Source organism: Semicossyphus pulcher, unplaced genomic scaffold, assembly GCF_022749685.1.
Source record: "Semicossyphus pulcher isolate SPU_LCO1_2020_fin unplaced genomic scaffold, fSemPul1.0.p SCAF_19, whole genome shotgun sequence".
Taxonomy (NCBI): Eukaryota; Metazoa; Chordata; class Actinopteri; order Labriformes; family Labridae; genus Semicossyphus; species Semicossyphus pulcher.
This window is the reverse complement of record NW_027211692.1, coordinates 13,118,279-13,134,953: the sequence shown is the minus strand read 5'-3', so window position 1 is coordinate 13,134,953 and position 16,675 is coordinate 13,118,279. Positions and strand designations below refer to the sequence as shown.

The 16,675-nt window shown below is 44.9% G+C and overlaps 1 protein-coding gene across 3 annotated transcripts in view; it reads right to left on the bottom strand.

The window, feature by feature from the left end:
- sipa1l3 (signal-induced proliferation-associated 1 like 3) overlaps positions 1-16,675 on the bottom strand; it is a 63,535-nt gene that overhangs the window by 21,359 nt on the left and 25,501 nt on the right. For 2 of the 3 annotated variants that reach the window (XM_069668214.1, XM_069668216.1), the window contains exons 2-5: positions 13,998-14,082; positions 3,258-3,982; positions 2,116-3,067; positions 69-199 (exon numbers count right to left, since the gene is read on the bottom strand). In XM_069668214.1, coding sequence (XP_069524315.1) covers positions 69-199; positions 2,116-3,067; positions 3,258-3,752 — 1,578 coding nt within the window. In that variant the 5' untranslated portion in view covers positions 3,753-3,982; positions 13,998-14,082. Of the gene's footprint in view, positions 1-68; positions 200-2,115; positions 3,068-3,257; positions 4,003-13,997; positions 14,083-16,675 lie in introns of those variants that run through there. The other variant, XM_069668215.1, reaches the window with a different exon arrangement.

Below are 16,675 nucleotides of genomic sequence, written 5' to 3'. Positions count from 1 at the left end.
TGTGCACACTCATGATGAGTCATCGGTGTCTCATCCGTCAGAAATCCCCACGCGGCTTTTGTGCATACCTCGCTGGTTCTGACGATGAGCCGGTACTGGTACTGGTCTTTCAGGTCTTTGGTGTCGTCCAGTTTCTCCCTGCGGATGCTCACGGCCACGGCGCCCAGCTTATCGTCCGTCCCAAAGTAGTTCGAGTGCTCTGGTGAGGGACAAGGGAGAGGAAGAGAACAAAGTTATGGTTTGTTGTTGGAGGAGACGTTCATTCCTTTGTGTTTTTCATGTTTGAATGTGCTTGTGTTACATCAACATGACAGGGGATTAGTTGGGGGTTTTACAGACATGTGATACCAGAATTTAGTGTCTATTTTAGAGCTGAAAGGATTAGTCAGTTACTTGATCGACAGGATATTTATTTGAAACAATTCTTCAACTTTTTCTGGTTTCATGAACATAAAAGTTATTGAGGTTTGAGATACTACACTGGCATAAAGAGAAGACAGCATTTATAACCATGCAGAGATATCAATGAGGCAAAGGGAAGAGAGGAGTTTCGAGAAGAGGTAGTGTCCCAGGTAGAGTCTGTGTAGTAAGCAGAAGTGACTGAGGAGGGACATAAAGTCAAGGAGAAGACAAAGACAATGGCATGTTGTCTACTAATTAATACTCACATAATGACAAAATCAATTTAGCTGACACGAGGTATAACCCAGAGAAAAGGATAATGAGTGTTAAAGAAAGGTGAGGACTAGATCGTCGTGTGTAGGGATACATTTTGACTTTATGTTTAACAAACTTTAAAGAATCAAATATGTTTTCTGTTTGATCAGACAGAAAATGGAGGCTGTTAGTTGGAAATTAACGTTCTGTGACGATGTATAACTTGATTTTGTTTGCAAAAAAAGAAAGTGCCTTTCAGAAGAGCGTCCATCCTTTCTTTAAGTAACTTCTGTTGTAATCAAACCATGGTGTGTGCTATTGTTTGTAAATATTTAGGTTTTGTTTGTGCTCCGTACCACATGATCACGGTCCTCAGCCTGAGCCACGTAAATTCAATTACAAATAAATGAAAACAATTCACAAACATCTATCTCGTCCTCATCTTAAGCTCCGAAGCCAAGTCGAGGTAATGTGAACGCCACGGGCAGTGTGGGGGTAGAAAGACTAATTTTCCAGACACTCGGGGAGGAATCTAGCTTGACAAGTTTTCCTCCTCTATCCTCCGTCTGACTGGAATAAACCCCGTCGACGTACATGTTAGGAGACCCAAGCCTGCTTAGCTTCCATGCCACGTCCTGTGGTGAAAATGTCAGCTTTTTGATGAGGCTTTCTGACGCGCGCACACACACACACACACACAATCACAGTAGCGTTCTGGGGGACAGCTGAGCTGGAAACGAGTCAGCAGATGAACATATTTTTGGAACGATAACCTTTATCTGTGTGGCTGCAGGCCTGTCTCTCCCTCTCCCTCTCTCTCTCTCTCTCACACACACACATGCTCGCTTGCACACATGTGCGCCTAACAGCATCTGTCACTAATTAGGGAGCAGCCAGATGATGCTCTGCCGAGGGGAAGTTTCATCCTCACTGTCTGAAGAGGTGATGCTGACAAAAAAAATGCACGCACGGAGGGGCACACATCACACCGCCCCTCTCTGAGGTGAGGTGTGATTTCTGACACAGAAACCAGATGTAAGACAAAGCTTCCCTGGCGGACGTCGCTAAGTGGTACTTGTGATGGTGCAGAACGGCAGGTGGTGTATCATCAGCTCAGAGTTTGCCAACAGTCCGGTGGCAGGTACATGTGTAATAAAAACTCTGGGAGCGCTGCCAGCTTGGCCCCTCGCTCTGCTCCGGCCCAGCTGGATGTTAACAGCCGGAGGATGAAATGCGGGAAATGACAGCGGAGAGGTGATAACTTGGTTCTCTAATTCACACATACAGATAACAGCAAGGGGCCGGAATCAGAGTATAAAGCAGGAGCTGAATGTAGTAGCTATAGAGCAACTGGGGATTGTTTCCATTATTAGAGAATCTGCTTTAAACTTCAATTGGTCTGCAAACGTCACACATTCAGTTAACATATCTGTTGTACAGTATGTGTCTCAGTGTTACCTTTCCCATGGAAGTAGTCTCTGTAGTACCGGGCCCCCATGTCCACGTGCTCGATGCTGTACAGTTTCAGTCGTTCCAGTCTCGTGACCTGCTGTTCAACAGGCACCTCCAGCACCGACACGCTGGCGTTACTCTTCCTCAGCCAACCCCTCGGCCCGTCTCCTCCGTCTCCTCCTCGTTCAGCCGACGAGCTGAGGAAGCTGATGTTGCGCTCTCCGTGACCCCCGGTCTCATTGAGGAAGTGGGGGCAGCAGAGGAGCAAAGAGCTCGAGCTGTGAGCTCCGGGAAGCCCGTCCAGGGGGTCCATGCCGAGGGAGGGTGTGGTGGAGCCGGGGTCGAGGCTCAGGGTCAGGTCCTCTATGCTAGAGTAAACCGGGTCGTTCACAGTCGAGGATCCGGAGACCGACAGGGACACTGAAGCAGCTGACGCCCCGGTGGCGGTGTTCCTCCTCTGGGCGGCGTAGCTGCGCTGAGCCGCCGCTTCATGGAGGTCAAACATCATGCTCTGAGCATCAAAGTGGACAAAACTCTTCGGGCAAACCCACGGTTTGTAGGAGGCCCCGTCATCATTAGTCTCTCCTTTCCCTCCGTCCAGCTCGCCCCGACTCGAGCTCCTCAGTTTCCTGAACAAAGAGGAGGTGCCAAGTGATGACTCCGTCCCTCCACTTTTCTTCCTCACTCTCTCAGCGCCCTCCTTTCTTCCTGATCCTCTGTCCTCCCCACCTGAGGGACCAGGTGATGGAGCAGAGGGGAGGGACGCATTTGGGTCTGGCGCCCGCAGCAGCTCGCCGAGGCGCACAGGCGCAGAGCTGCGCTGGTCAGGCCTGTCCTGGTGGAACTGGGTGAGCATGTCGAAGAAGCTCTGCTCGGGAATGCCCTGGATGTCGATGGAGGAGGTGCTGCCGTACTCTCTGAACAGGGTCCCCATCCCGACACCTCCACGGACCTCCACCTTGGAGCAGAATGGGAAGAGAAATATGAGGTGACATATCAGCGGATATAAACAACTTTAAATCCAATATCTCTCCTAATATCAGGGTACACAATGCCTCTTTTTGTCCTTATGCATACAGAACTAAAAAGGCAACATACTTTTTTCCTTCTACTACAACTGTGAGAGTGACTGAAGACTGAACACCCACCTCCGTTTCATCCTGCTCGCTGAGCGTCACCTCGCTGTTGGAGCGCTGTCTCAGTGGAGGAAACACTCTTAGGCTGAAAGGTGTCGTTCTTTCAACGCTAAACACTCCTCCTCTGAACTCTACATCCTTGGAACGTCTGCGTGGCAACCTCGCAACTCCTCCCCGCACCAACCCCATGTCTGATGACAAAACCATTGAGGACATTGAAGTTAAGCAGTCGTCTCCATGACGATTGTTGCCAATTTGCCCGTTTTCAAGTAACGACTCCCTGGACTGCGCGCGCCTAGGGGGCCATTCTGCGATCCGCGCCCGAACACCCATTTTAGGCACAGAGATGCGTGGCTGGAGGGTCGGGTCCATGATGCCAGGAGCCGGGTTGCCATTGGGGGTGTGGCGAAACGGAGTTGGCTGGGGCAACCCTCCGCCTCCTCCTCCACCTCCATCCAGGAGGTCCGAGGAGGTGCAAGTGACCCCTCTGTCTCTGTAGTTGTTCATAACACCCCAGGAGAGCTCAGGGCAAGGAGGCGGGGGGCTGGCATCCCATGTCAGGAGGGGTGCTGGGAAAGAGGGAGAGTAGGGGTCCCACACACACTCTGCTGACGGTGCTGCGACCTCCAGCTCCCAAAAACATTGCTTTTAACGGACGGGCCCGGGCAGGCTTCACTGGTCCATCCAGGACCAGTTTGAATCAAGGCTGGTCCCTCTTCTTTCAGTCTAACGTAGATCTGAGAGAAGACAAAACAAAGAAGAAATCATTATGACAATAACACTTTTTTTAAACCACAGAGCTGGTGTGACCCTCTTCGCCATGGAGGTAAGAAAAAGCTGAGCACTAAATTCAGAAAAGAGCGAGTCAGTCAGCTGTAAAACACCGTAAGACTGATAAGACAGAGAGAGAGGCGAAATAAGGTGAGGGGATGCGACAGAGGATTTCTCCCGTTGAGGCTAATCTTCAGGAGGCTGACAAGGGATATTATTATCACACACAAACACTCATACACCCACAGGACAGGAACGCTGTGGTCGCTCTGCTGCAGATTAAAACCACTTCAGCTAATAGACTACAAAGTGATACAGTCCCAAACAGAGGTAATACAGAGTACCCAGGCAATTAACTCGTGCTGCCTCGGACATGCCAGACAGAGAAGCTACTCCTTCTTTAGAGTGAGGGCCAACAACTTCTAAAGGCGGGGAGATGAACGTGGACTTCGTGAGAGGCAGAAAAGGGCAAATGCAGAAAGTGACCCAACAGCTGGAGGGGTGAGGTGGGGTAAATCCAGAAATAGAGCGGTTGGTCAGAGTCGAGAAAGAGCAAGGAGGAGAGCAGTGAACCACAGCGGCACGCTTTGAAACGACAGTCACGCTGCATCAAGTCGACCCTGTACGGACTCTTTTATGGCTCAATCAGAAGCATCTTCTCTCTTCTGAGGTTTAATGTTGTGACTGTAAAGGCGTTAATGTTTCACACAGGCGCAGGGATCCTCTCAGAACATTTGAGCTTTAGTTCTCTCACCTTAAATTATTGTTTACTTCACGTTCGGTGATCTAAAGCTAAACTTGCACTTGCCGGCTCGTTTTCAGTCCAGACCAAACTTTCAAGTCACACTGGTATTTTTTGGGCTGTGAATGTGGCTGCTGTTTAGAGCGAGCGGCTGAGAATATTACTATGTGGTTATGACTCACTGGATGACCATTGTGAACACACTGAGCAAAGACAATAACAGGCCAAAGAACATTTTTAATATCTACTGAGGTCTTTTTGGAGGAAACTAAACCCAGTGGTTTCCAAGTCTTAGTCACCTCTCCCAGCGTCTCAAGTGTCTAAAGTGTAACTGTGCTCAATCCGTCCATCTCTGCTGGAGTAAAAATGCTCGTGTTCCCCTAAAATTCCTTTTCCATTCTGGAGAGTGTGTCTAATCTCATTCCCTACTTCGGTCTCCATTCCTGGATTTAAGCTCATTTATCTGCATCAGTCTCTCCTCAAACCGCCAAACCAAATTAGCTAAAAAGGCAAACGCACTTCATCTGCATAACTACCTTTAAAAAAACGTGCTCTTGCTTGGTGTCATTCTTGTCCCACTCTTCACGGTTGATCTTAGAAGCTTTACTGACCTAATTCTCTTGCACGTTTTCTGCATGCGAGTTAACCATACATGTTATTACACAGATAGCCAGTGACCTTTTAAATTGTACACTCTGAGGAGTGAAAATGTTACCACTGTCTGATTAGCCACAGAACAGGCTTGTAGTGAAATCATATGATTCAGACACAAGCAAACAAACGGTTTAATCATTTACACTCCTGTTTAGCCACAATACAATGTAGGCAGCTTCACGGATACTTGACTTGACTATTTCCAGTAACAGTAACGGCCTGCAGGAAGCGGACATTAGGGACGTTTTTGTTGGAAGAACAAACCTGTGCTTGTCCTTCCTCCAGCTGCCTCAGTTTCTGTGAGCTCTACAAATGTCCACTCCTGGGGTGACTATCTCGTTATGAGGTCCAATTTGCATAACGTCGAGCGTTTCATTGTGGCGGGGCAGCTCAGAGTGGTTTGTGTGCGTTTTATGATACACAACGCCTTTTATGAGGCATCGCTGAATTCATTTTTGGCTCCAAATCTGCATTACTCATTCCCTCACACACGCACATGGGCACTATCAACAGCACTCATTCACAGCAAACAAAATCCCCCTATAGTCACACAGATGTGCAAATGTATCACGTCTTTGTTTCGGGACAACCACAGAGACTTCCAGGCTAAACGGCTCCTGCTCTGCTCATGCTTTCTGACAGAGTCCCTCCTCATCCTGAGAGCTGTCCTGTGATCCGCTATCAGGCCCAATCCCAGATTATCCGGCCCCAGCTGCAGGAGCGGCAGAATGGCTTCATTATGCGTCCGAGGTGTCTGATGAAGGAGGCCATGGAGAGAGAGCGGTCTGATCTCTGCTAGTGACTTCTGTCGGAGCGTCTGCGGCCTTTCAGTGAGAAACACACTGGCTGGTTTAATACACAGAGAGATACAGACTGCTGATCTGGACTATCTGGAGTTTTCCCAGTGAGATAGTCTGCAGTCATGCAAGCAGCTCTTTATGAGAATTTTAACTATCGGCGCCGATATTCGGCATTTTGACACATATCGGCATCGGCCTTTTTATTTTTTTTATCGGCCGATAAGAGTGCAGAGTGCTCACACACACGGCGGAGAGGAGAAAAAGTTAATTTCTTCTCAATATTTATTTAACTTTGTTTTATTTACTTAATAAAACTTCAGGAAGTTATTTATTTATTTATTTAAATTTTCAGTTAACTTTATAAGAGATGCTGCTGACCCTGGGAACTCCCTGCGCTTTCTGTTTGTTTAATAAACATATGCTTAAAGGCATTTAAACCAAGTTAAGTGTTGGAGTTTGTATTATTCAAAATTTTAACGCCAATATTTTCACTTTTACTGCAAATGAATATCGGCTCCAAATATCAGTTATCGCCCCCCTTGACTACTAATAATCGGTATCGGTATCGGTATCGGTATCGGCCCTGAAAAAACCATATCGGTCTATCTCTAATTTTGACACCAATAGAGATACAGATTTAAGAGTGTTAAATAAAGTGATTACTGTTATGGTGGCAGATTTAGTAGGCGGAGGAGAGCTTCCTTAAACTAAAGCATGTGTGACATAACAATACAACAATTGCCAACCAATGCAAGTGTGGGTCTGCTCAGTGGTCTGCTGCGTGTGCTGCAGACAGTACTGTAAACAATAGAGTTGCAGCAGGTCTGCTGGTCAAAATGTGCGATGACATCACTTCTAAGCTTTGTTTTCTGCATCATTTGTTCTCTGAAAGTTTCACATCAGTATGTCAGAACACATATTCTGCAGAATTCAGTATGCATATTCAGGTCAGTATGAATAATAGATCTGCTAATAGGCCAGTTGGCACAATGCAAATGTGCAGCTGGCTTGGTGTGGTGACACATTCATCACATCTCAAAAGTTAATTCTTAGCTTGCTATGCTTGTTTTCATACACCGATATGACAATGAGAAGACTGATTGTGTTGTGTATCACTTCAATCAATTAGATCAAGTGAGAAATCAAATACAGTACACTGCCCTCAGCCATCTGTTATAAAGACCAGAGTGACAAGTTGTTACAAGCAGTAGATTGTGTTAAGAGGGGGTAACATTTGATTTAATATGAACACAAATCTGACAAGTTATGTGCAATGGATCTCTGTGACGCATTTCTCTGCCATTTAACAATATAAATTACAGCATAGTCTCGACCTTTGGATCACAGTGTGTGACATAACAGTTCCAACTCAAGGTCCAAGCTTTGCTCGATCTGCAAACCACGTCCAACAGTCTCCTGAAACATCTACGCCTTCTCTCGGTGTTTGTGAGGGGCACACATCAAACTCGTACTCTATCACAGCAAGTAATAGGGCAAATGCAATAGTAACAGCTCTACAACAAGGAATATGTTTATAAAATTTACATAGTGCAGAAGAAGAAAGAGACCACATATTCAGTTGCTAACGTGTATCAAGCAAAAGCACTAAAACATTTCCAAAGACGAGCAAACCCCTTTAATTGATGGTGATTAATTCTCTCTTCTCACGTGAGACGTGAACAGACACATGCAGCATTGGCCCAGACTTCAGAAGATCAAGTGCAGACATTTAATGCCTTTTAATTACTCACATATAGTAATTAGTCAGCTCTGGGATATACCTCCCATGTTTTGACTCTCCCTGCTCTCCCATTCATGCTCCCTTCCCTCCCCCCTCTCTCTCCCTCCACACACGCTCTGATGGGGTCTGCATGATGCAGGCTTTGGCCCCGTGCACCACAAACACACACCGAAGCTGGTAATTACGCTGGTTAGATGGTAGTAATGACAGAGTTAGCCGAGGAGCGCAGCTTCCAGAGGAATGAGCGTGCTCCGTGTGGAGGAGGTGCCTGCTGCTGCTGGTATGTCATACCAGTGCGGGCAGACCTGAGATCAGCGTGGAGCTGTCACAAGTGTAAAAAGCTCAGAGGTAAGGAAACAGAGACGGGCCATATGTGTCTGTCCTGTCGTTGCCAAAACAGAAAGCAGTTTAGTTACATCAGAGATTAAAGCCGGGAGGTGAAACAGCAAGCTAAAGTTAAATAACAAGAAGTCTGTGCAACACCAAAGGCCCAATAAATCTGAAAATGTACAATAACCCTCTTAACAATGTCAAACCAAGATATTAACAGCTGATAAAATGTCAAAGCAGCTCCGAGTGATTTAAAACAGATAAGTGTTTAACTTAAGAGAGCGGTGCCAGAGTGCGAGCTAGATTATGGGCTGGTTTGATAAACAGATGGTGGTACATATGACTGGCAGATGGCAGACAGGAGCAGCGGCAGAGCACGAGACTGTAATACAACACAATACAAGACGTGCAGCTTTCATGGCACCGGGGCTTCTGAAGGAGCGACAGAACATGTGGGGGGAACGCAAAGTCAGCTTTTAGACAAAGCTCAACCCAAACAACGTCAACTGAGTCTGGAGTACAATGTCGCTGAAGTCAGAGCCGACAGGAGATGTTATTTAACTGAAGACACGTGAAAGCATCAAAATAACCTCAGGCCATGTGAGACTGTTTATAAGGTGTGTATTGTTGGCAACACACAGGTTTGTTTCCGTTGAATCATTCAGAATAAGAAATGAAAAGCAAAGTGTGGAAGCAAGATTTGACTTATTGTAAGATTCGGTGTATGAGACACACTTTTAATACTTTTTTTTTTGTCTAAAAAGTGGGCTGCTTCTATATACCAATGCGGCCAATATACCAGTATAAAATGCAGAGAGAGGTATTGTATAGTGTACAGTATTTTACCCAAACGATGGAGCTGTATTCTAGCTAAAGTTTCATCATGGACATGCGCTGCCAAGATCGGCAGCGCAGCCGCCATCCTCACAACAATCAGCGTTATTGTAGGCTGAGCTCAACTAATGCACCGGTAGCTAGCACAAACTCGACATGGTAAATCCACGTGGTAGGCTATAATTTGTGTGTTTTGAATGTGTTTCAAATGAAAATATATGGAAATAGTGTTGAAATAATTTGTATATGCATTTGATTAATAAATAGCTATAGAAAATCTTTTTCCCTCTGGGATAACCCCCAAAAACAGACGCTTTATATTCTGGTTCGACTTATAGTTCGGATTTTACGGTACTTGTGAATCAAAGAAAAAAGCTTTAAGCTTTGAATTTATAATATACTCAAATTCGGACAAGCCTATGGAGCCATACAAATTGAAAAATTCAATCATAGGGCCTGTATGATCAAAATGTATAAGGGCTTTCAAAGGAAGGAACTCTTAGGGCCCGATCAGACAGGACGCGTTTTGCAGGCGTAAAACGCGAGGCGCACCGCACTGCCTTTTTGTGAAAGTAAACACCCGATCAGAGAGAGCGCGTTTTAGCAGCTGGGGGCTTTTTTTCCTTACTGTTGCTAAGGCAACCACTGAATCATTAGCTGTCATTAACCTAACCGTTACATTGTAAACTGACAGAAGGCTCACCTCTCCTTTCATCCGATTGGACAATGAGAAAAAACGCCCATGACGTCGGGCGCTTTTCTGCTTTGAGTTGAAGTTTTTTCAACTTGAGGCGCTCGGAGCGTTTCCTCAAAAATGCGAAGCCCACAAAGCGGAAAAAAGCGAGGCGCTCTGCAAAGCAAAAGCAGCGCGCAAAAAGCGTCCCTCTCATTGAAAACAATGACAAAAAAGCCGCCCCCAGCTGCTAAAACGTGTCCCGTCTGATCGGGCCCTTAGAGTCCTGAAAGACTTGATGTGGACTGGACCCCAAAAGACTAAACAATAAACTAAGGTCAGTGCCTTTAAAAACAAGTGGTAACATTGAGGTGTCTCATACATTGAGTGAAGTTTACTCCTGTATGTTTCATGTTGCTGGGGAGAGGAGAAGGGCCTGGTGATGTGAGGCTACAGGATGGCTGCTCGTGTCCATCTGCGTTAACCCTGATGTGATTATAGAGGCAACCTGCTTTCCCTTCTACAATAACAGATTTGATAAACAAATTTGTTGTCATGCTGGCGAACGTGCCAAATGAAGTGCATGGAACTGCATCTGACTCGACATCACAATTGAACCAACGCAATCAGAGAACAGCGCTTCCTTTCCGTTAGCAGGAAGACTTGCCATTCTGTGATAAAGCCAGGTAATCAGACGCGCCTGCAAGCTCATGTTTAATTTGCCTTTGCATCTGGTCCTCTTCCTGTTCAGACAGATTTCCATCAGGTCGGATTCAGGTCGGGCTGATCACAAACGTTTATCTATTAAGAGGCAGGTTGAAGCACTGTTGAGGCCTTTTTGTAAACAACAAAGATGGCTGCTGCTGATGTGGAAGTGTTGGATACTAAATCAAGTCATGCCTACTTGTGTGAAGTAACGTGGTAATGTATGCCGAGTTATAAAAATTAGATAATGGCAGCACCAACTTTCTTGCATCATGCAGCATATTTAAATAGTTTCCTGCCGACGATCCAGGAAGTCTGAAACTTCAGCCTCAGAAACAAACTATGCAGGGTCTGCAGCCGCTCCATCAACAACAAAACTCTTCAGGAAACACTTAAAACAACACTGACATATCAGAACAGTGGTGGAAGGAAACACAGTGGAAGCCCGACTCTGTTCTAAATTTGGCTTGTTAGTCTGTTGCTCTTATCTGTAGGCGATATCACTCCCTCTCAGACTGAAGTTTTACTAAGCTACTGCTCTCCCTGTTACCCTGCTTTCCTTCCCGCTCACTCTCCTCCCCGGGCTTCTCTTCAAGACTCTCCCAACCCCGCTGTCATTGTCTCCACTGATTTCCGTCTACATTGTTATGCTGAATCGCGCTGATGTTGCTGGTGTCACTTCCATCTGCCTGTCCGTCCATCAGGCTGCTGTCCCACGACACTGACGCAGCTTTTGAAGAGGACGAGGAGAAGTAGGAGGAGGAGGAGGAAGACCAGGGGCTGGGGTGAAAAGAGCAGGACGCATTTAACAAGAAAAGATTGGAACACACGCTCGCTCAGGCATCCAAACAACAAGTCTAATCATTTGCATGTAGTTGGAGGATCACGAATCAAGCAGCCCACATCACCATTCATCATTATGATTATTCACTGGTTTGGCTGCAGGAGATGTAACAGATGAATGGTGGTGAGAAGAGGAGTTGATGAGACGGAGGTGTAGAGGAGAAAGTGAGGGCAGGTGTAGATAAAATTTCCGATACTGCAGCTTGGGTAAGATGACTCAATTCTGCGAGTTTTGCCAAATGATGTTTGGAAATAATCAAATTTAATCAAGCAGGAACATTTCCATCACACCCCCTCACAGCTTGAGGGAGTTTGGAGTACTGCTCGAGGACATTTCAACAAAGTGGAGAATAGTCTGTTAGGGTTCATGGACCTCGGAGGTCTGGTTTAAGGTTGGGCTTTTAAATTTAGAGCAAATATTGTTTAACAATCAGTTCAACTGAGTTATTTGAAAACATCCTCCACTGTACGTGTTTCTATGTGCATTAATTGTAATTAAATGAATTCTCTCTACACGACGTGATGAATTCCCTTTGGGCTCGAGGATATTGAGATGGGCACTGTTTTCTAATTATAGATCTTATTATTAATCCATCATTTAAGTAAATAACTGGTCAGATGTAGCCCGAGGAGCAGACCCTTTGACAAAGTGTTTTAGGCTTGCTTAGATGTCCTTTGGTGTATCCAGCTAAAAATAAATACTTGAAAAATCAAGATACTTTTTTAATTGATGCCAAAGTCAATCATCTGCATCAATGCCCACACTAAAGTAATACACCCTGACAGCTGACAAATTGCTCTACATTGTACATACTATGTCATCATACCCTGTCCTAATACTATTTTCATCCTCTACAGCTGTCTGCCTGTATTAACTATGGCCGATTGTACCTCAAAAACATCCTTTGTGAAGAAAGTAGTTCCTCCTGCAATTAACTTTAATATAATAATTTGTGTAGTCGTGTATTGTAAGAGAATCATAGACACTCATAGCATCTATAGATGGCTAAAGATATCAGACTGATAACATAAAATGGATCTATAAAAAATTTCAAGTATATGATATTTATGGCCAGAACCTTTGTTGTGACAGTGGCACAGTTAAAGGTAACATTAGCACAGACAGACATTTCACAGGCAGGAGAATAAGTGTGGCATTGTGGGAGTCCCTTATAGGCTGAATCTTGGATGCTGTCAAAAGCAGCTTTCCCACTGGTCAAAAAACCCGCTAACACCCGGCTTTTTTTGCTTAATGGGAAAGGTTACAATCGGCATTCAAACCCGGGACTCCTTGTCATCTCAGCTACAAATTCTGCCCGTCTCCATCCAAGCAGCGCTCGAACATCGTTCCAAATTTGTCGCCCCGAGTTTGATACACAGACTGAATGAGTAATAGATACAATAAAGACCTCGGCACCGTAACATCTTCACTGTTTACTAACCCTGTTTCGGGCGCGTTTGTGACGTCAGACAGTGAGACTGAAAGGAGTGTACTCCACTGGCAATTGGAACTGAGACAATCGGTCTGAAAAACCTGTGTCAACACGCTAAATTTTGGTGGGAAAGGGGTAAAATCCTTTTTGCTTTGAGGGGTTTCTAACTGCGTGAAACAACCCGGAAGTATTTAAGTTGGAGCCACAATAAGAGCTGTTCAAATGCTAAAGAAAGGAGCTTCAATGCTTCCTTTCTTATCTGCTTTAGCATTAAAAAGGAGATAACAACTACCCATAATACCTTGAGGCAGCAACATACAAAAAAGATCAGCAGTAATTCCTTTTTTGAGAATATCTTGCATAAATAAAACAATTCACACACAATGAGGGATTAAGGCGAGCTTAAGTATGAGTAACTATTTTAAATACGACAACCATTTCATTTCAGTTGCAGTGACATACTGTATATTCCATTACTCAACTCCATCCTTCAATCAATCAGTCAATCAATCTCGCACCACTGATGTCTTTTCCTAAGTCCTGAGAAATTCTCCCTCAAATCTGTCTGTCACCTCATTATGTTTTCCATTAAGGTCAAGGAGAAATGAAGGTATTCTTTGACATTTTTGACACTCTTTGTGTTGATTGGAGCTGTTAGCGCAGCTCTTCATCATGAAAGAGTAGACAACAAGCGACCTGATTTTCATTATCAGTAAAAAAATGCAGACAAGGAAGTGATTTATCTACTAAACAGCGGGGCAGACGGCTCACCCTTAAAATGCAGAAACATATCAAGGTCATCAAGTCAATTAACCTTTTATGAAGTGTTGGGAACCTCACTTTTCTGCTGGTCAGAGGGGTTATGTTTGATTTAAAATGAACCAGAATAAAGAAGACGCATTCATAAGTATCGAGTCAATGACAAATTAGTTTTGTTACTGGATTACAAACTAGACTGAAGACACGAGACACACTAATATATGCAAATACAAATCAGAGGGCAAAACAAAGTTAATACTGATGATTGCAGAATAGCTTGCAGATTAGTGATTAAAAGATTAATTCATTTAAAGCATCAAAAGAATTAAATATGAGTCGATCACACCGCCCCAAAACAAAGGTTTGGTGTTGAGTAAGCTAAGAGTCACATCCTTCCGAGACTATACGACCAGACCTCAGAGTAAAATGAGCAAAATATATGTTTTGTAATAAGTGATATTATTTACCTTTAGCTGCCTTTAGCTGAGAAGTGTGCGGGTGAAGCAGGCTTGTGACGTCACAGTACAGGAAGTGAAGGCTCAGTGTTTCACTCTGTAGGAGAAAAAATAAAAGCATATTGTTAAATTGGAGTACGCTTCTTTTCAATCATGTCAACTTTACGGAAAGACACTATATTTATTAAATGTTTTGCTTTATGCATGTACATTTTTTGTGATTTAATTACTGCTTTTTTATATTAATTTGCCATATTGCGAAGTGAAGTTTTAACCTCCCGTGTTTCACATAAGCTGCGTGTGTGGGGATAATAAATCGAGCCGCTGTAATCAGTTCCACGCTCACACAGACGTGTCCTCTGTTTGTGAGGAGTCTGAACAAAGATGCCCGAGGCGGTGTAACTGCACAGCATCTGTACTGTAAACACATCAGCACACACGCAGAGCGGCTTGCACACAAACAGAAATAAAACACGTCATGCAGCTTTTTCCTCGGCTAAACCGATGCTAGATAATATTAGCTCACAACTTTGGATGGAAGCAGAAGGAAGAGTGAAGGTTAAATGAGGAAGGCTGTGCACTTTGATTAGAGGTCGAGGGGCCTGAGAACAGAGAGGTCAGGGGGGGCATAAGTAGGACAGAAAGAGAGGGGTGAAGTGAGGGCAGGAGAGGGGGGGAGGGTGGGAATCAGCAGACATAACGTCCTGAGGGGGAGGCCCATTACTGTCTGACAAATACAGTGCTAATCAATACTGGCCAATCAGGGTCCACTTACCCTGCCACGGCTAGCATAATAAGAGTGTCTTTGGTGGGGGGAGGGGAGGGGGCACTACGGGTCAGTGATAGTGAGTGTCTATTTTCTAAAAGCAGCGCGTCAGTGCTTAACAAATCAGCAGCGTCAGCGTGGATTTAAGGCTCAGGCTTCACTTCACTGCCCTGAGGATGAAATTAAAGCGTAAGTGAAAACTTCCAAAGCATGGCCGACTTAGCGCCACAGACCCCAGCCTCAAAGTGATTATACTACGCAGTACAGCGTTGACAGTCAGTTTTTCCAGTTATCAACATGTTATTGCCTTAAGTCTTAAAACAAATAGAGTAGACGCACCAAGACGCAACTTCTGTTTTGGTTTTCATTTAGGCTCAGGTGTTTTTTGGCATTTTTGGCCGACACCTGACTCACGAGTCACAGCCACAAACAGCTAGCAGAAATGTTCGGAAGCTCAACAACAGAAGAGAAGGAATTCATACAGCTGGTGAACCACGTGCACACGCACCACAAAAATACAGCCTTACAAAGTGCCAGAGAGTTGAATCATCACCTCTGTGACACGGGCTCGCCTTAAAATGTTTGGTATGAGGATGAGAGAGCTGGGACTTTTTGGCTTCATACCTGTAGCTGTAAACTAAACCTAGAGTTCCTTCAACCATTTTCTAATGTCAGCAGAACATGTGTCCACTTCTGTAAAAGGTGGGGGATCTATTACAGCATGACTGGTTCCGATGATTGCCTGATATCGCAGCAAAGGTCTCAAGACACACCGCAGAACGAGTTAAGACAGAAAATCCACGAGCAGCAGGATGAAGACAAACGACCTCTGCGGCCTCTGAAGCAAACACCACTTCTAAACATCAGCTGAACCTTTAGGTGAAGCAGCGTACAGCGCAGAGAGCAGAGCTAGGTTCAGTGCAGACGTCCACACGTGCCGAGCTGTGTGGTTCTGCTGTAAATTTAGTCGTGGAGTCACTCTCTGTGGCTCTGACTCCTGCCAGACAGAATAAACTGTCACACGGCCAAAAACACAGTTGGCTTTCTCCTTGTGTGTGTGTGTGTGTGTGTGTGTGTGTGTGTGTGTGTGTGTGTGTGTACGTAGTGTATGCTCTCAGGACAGAAAGACTTCAGAGTTCAGCATAAATATCTCTATAAATAAATAAAATCGTCTGCTGGAGGAGACATGCAAATCAAACACAACCACCACTGATGGGGGGGGGAAAGAATGTTTGTGTCTTCACAATCATCGGCTTTATGTTGCGATTATGACGGGATTACTGTCACGACTCTGACGCATGAATATTTCAGAGAATTTGCTGTGTCAGTTTCCCTCCAGAGCTCAGCCTGCAAAGTTTTTACACAAAAAAAGAGTGCACTTTTCTAGAAGGCTGAGAGGCTGTTACAATATCTGATCTGGTGATGATAGTGTTATGGATGTGTCACACAGATTAAGGCATGTGATAACTCATTTATACTATTCCTATTATACTAAGGGCTCTATTAGTTCTAGTAGCGTGTTGTGTAATTGTAGCAAACAGACGTCAATGAGCAGAAACAACAGACATATTAAAGCTATTTGACCTTTAATAAGTTATTAATTAACTGCTTATTTTTTTAAAGAAGACTTGCTGATTTGGCTGCGCAGTGGTGCAGTCGTTAGCGCTGCTGCCTCACAGCTAGCAGGCTCCTGGTTCGAATCCCGGTTCGGACATAGAGTTTGCATGTTCTCCCTGTGCATGCGTGGGTTCCCTCCGTGTACTCCATCTTCCTCCCAGAGTCCAAAGACATGCTGGTTAGGTTCACTGGTGACTAAAAATTGCCTGTAGGTGTGAATGTGTGCGTGAAAGGTTGTCTGTCTCTATAGCTGTTTTCCCACTGGTCAAAAAATCCACAAAAAATCGCACAGAACTGCACTGTTCTT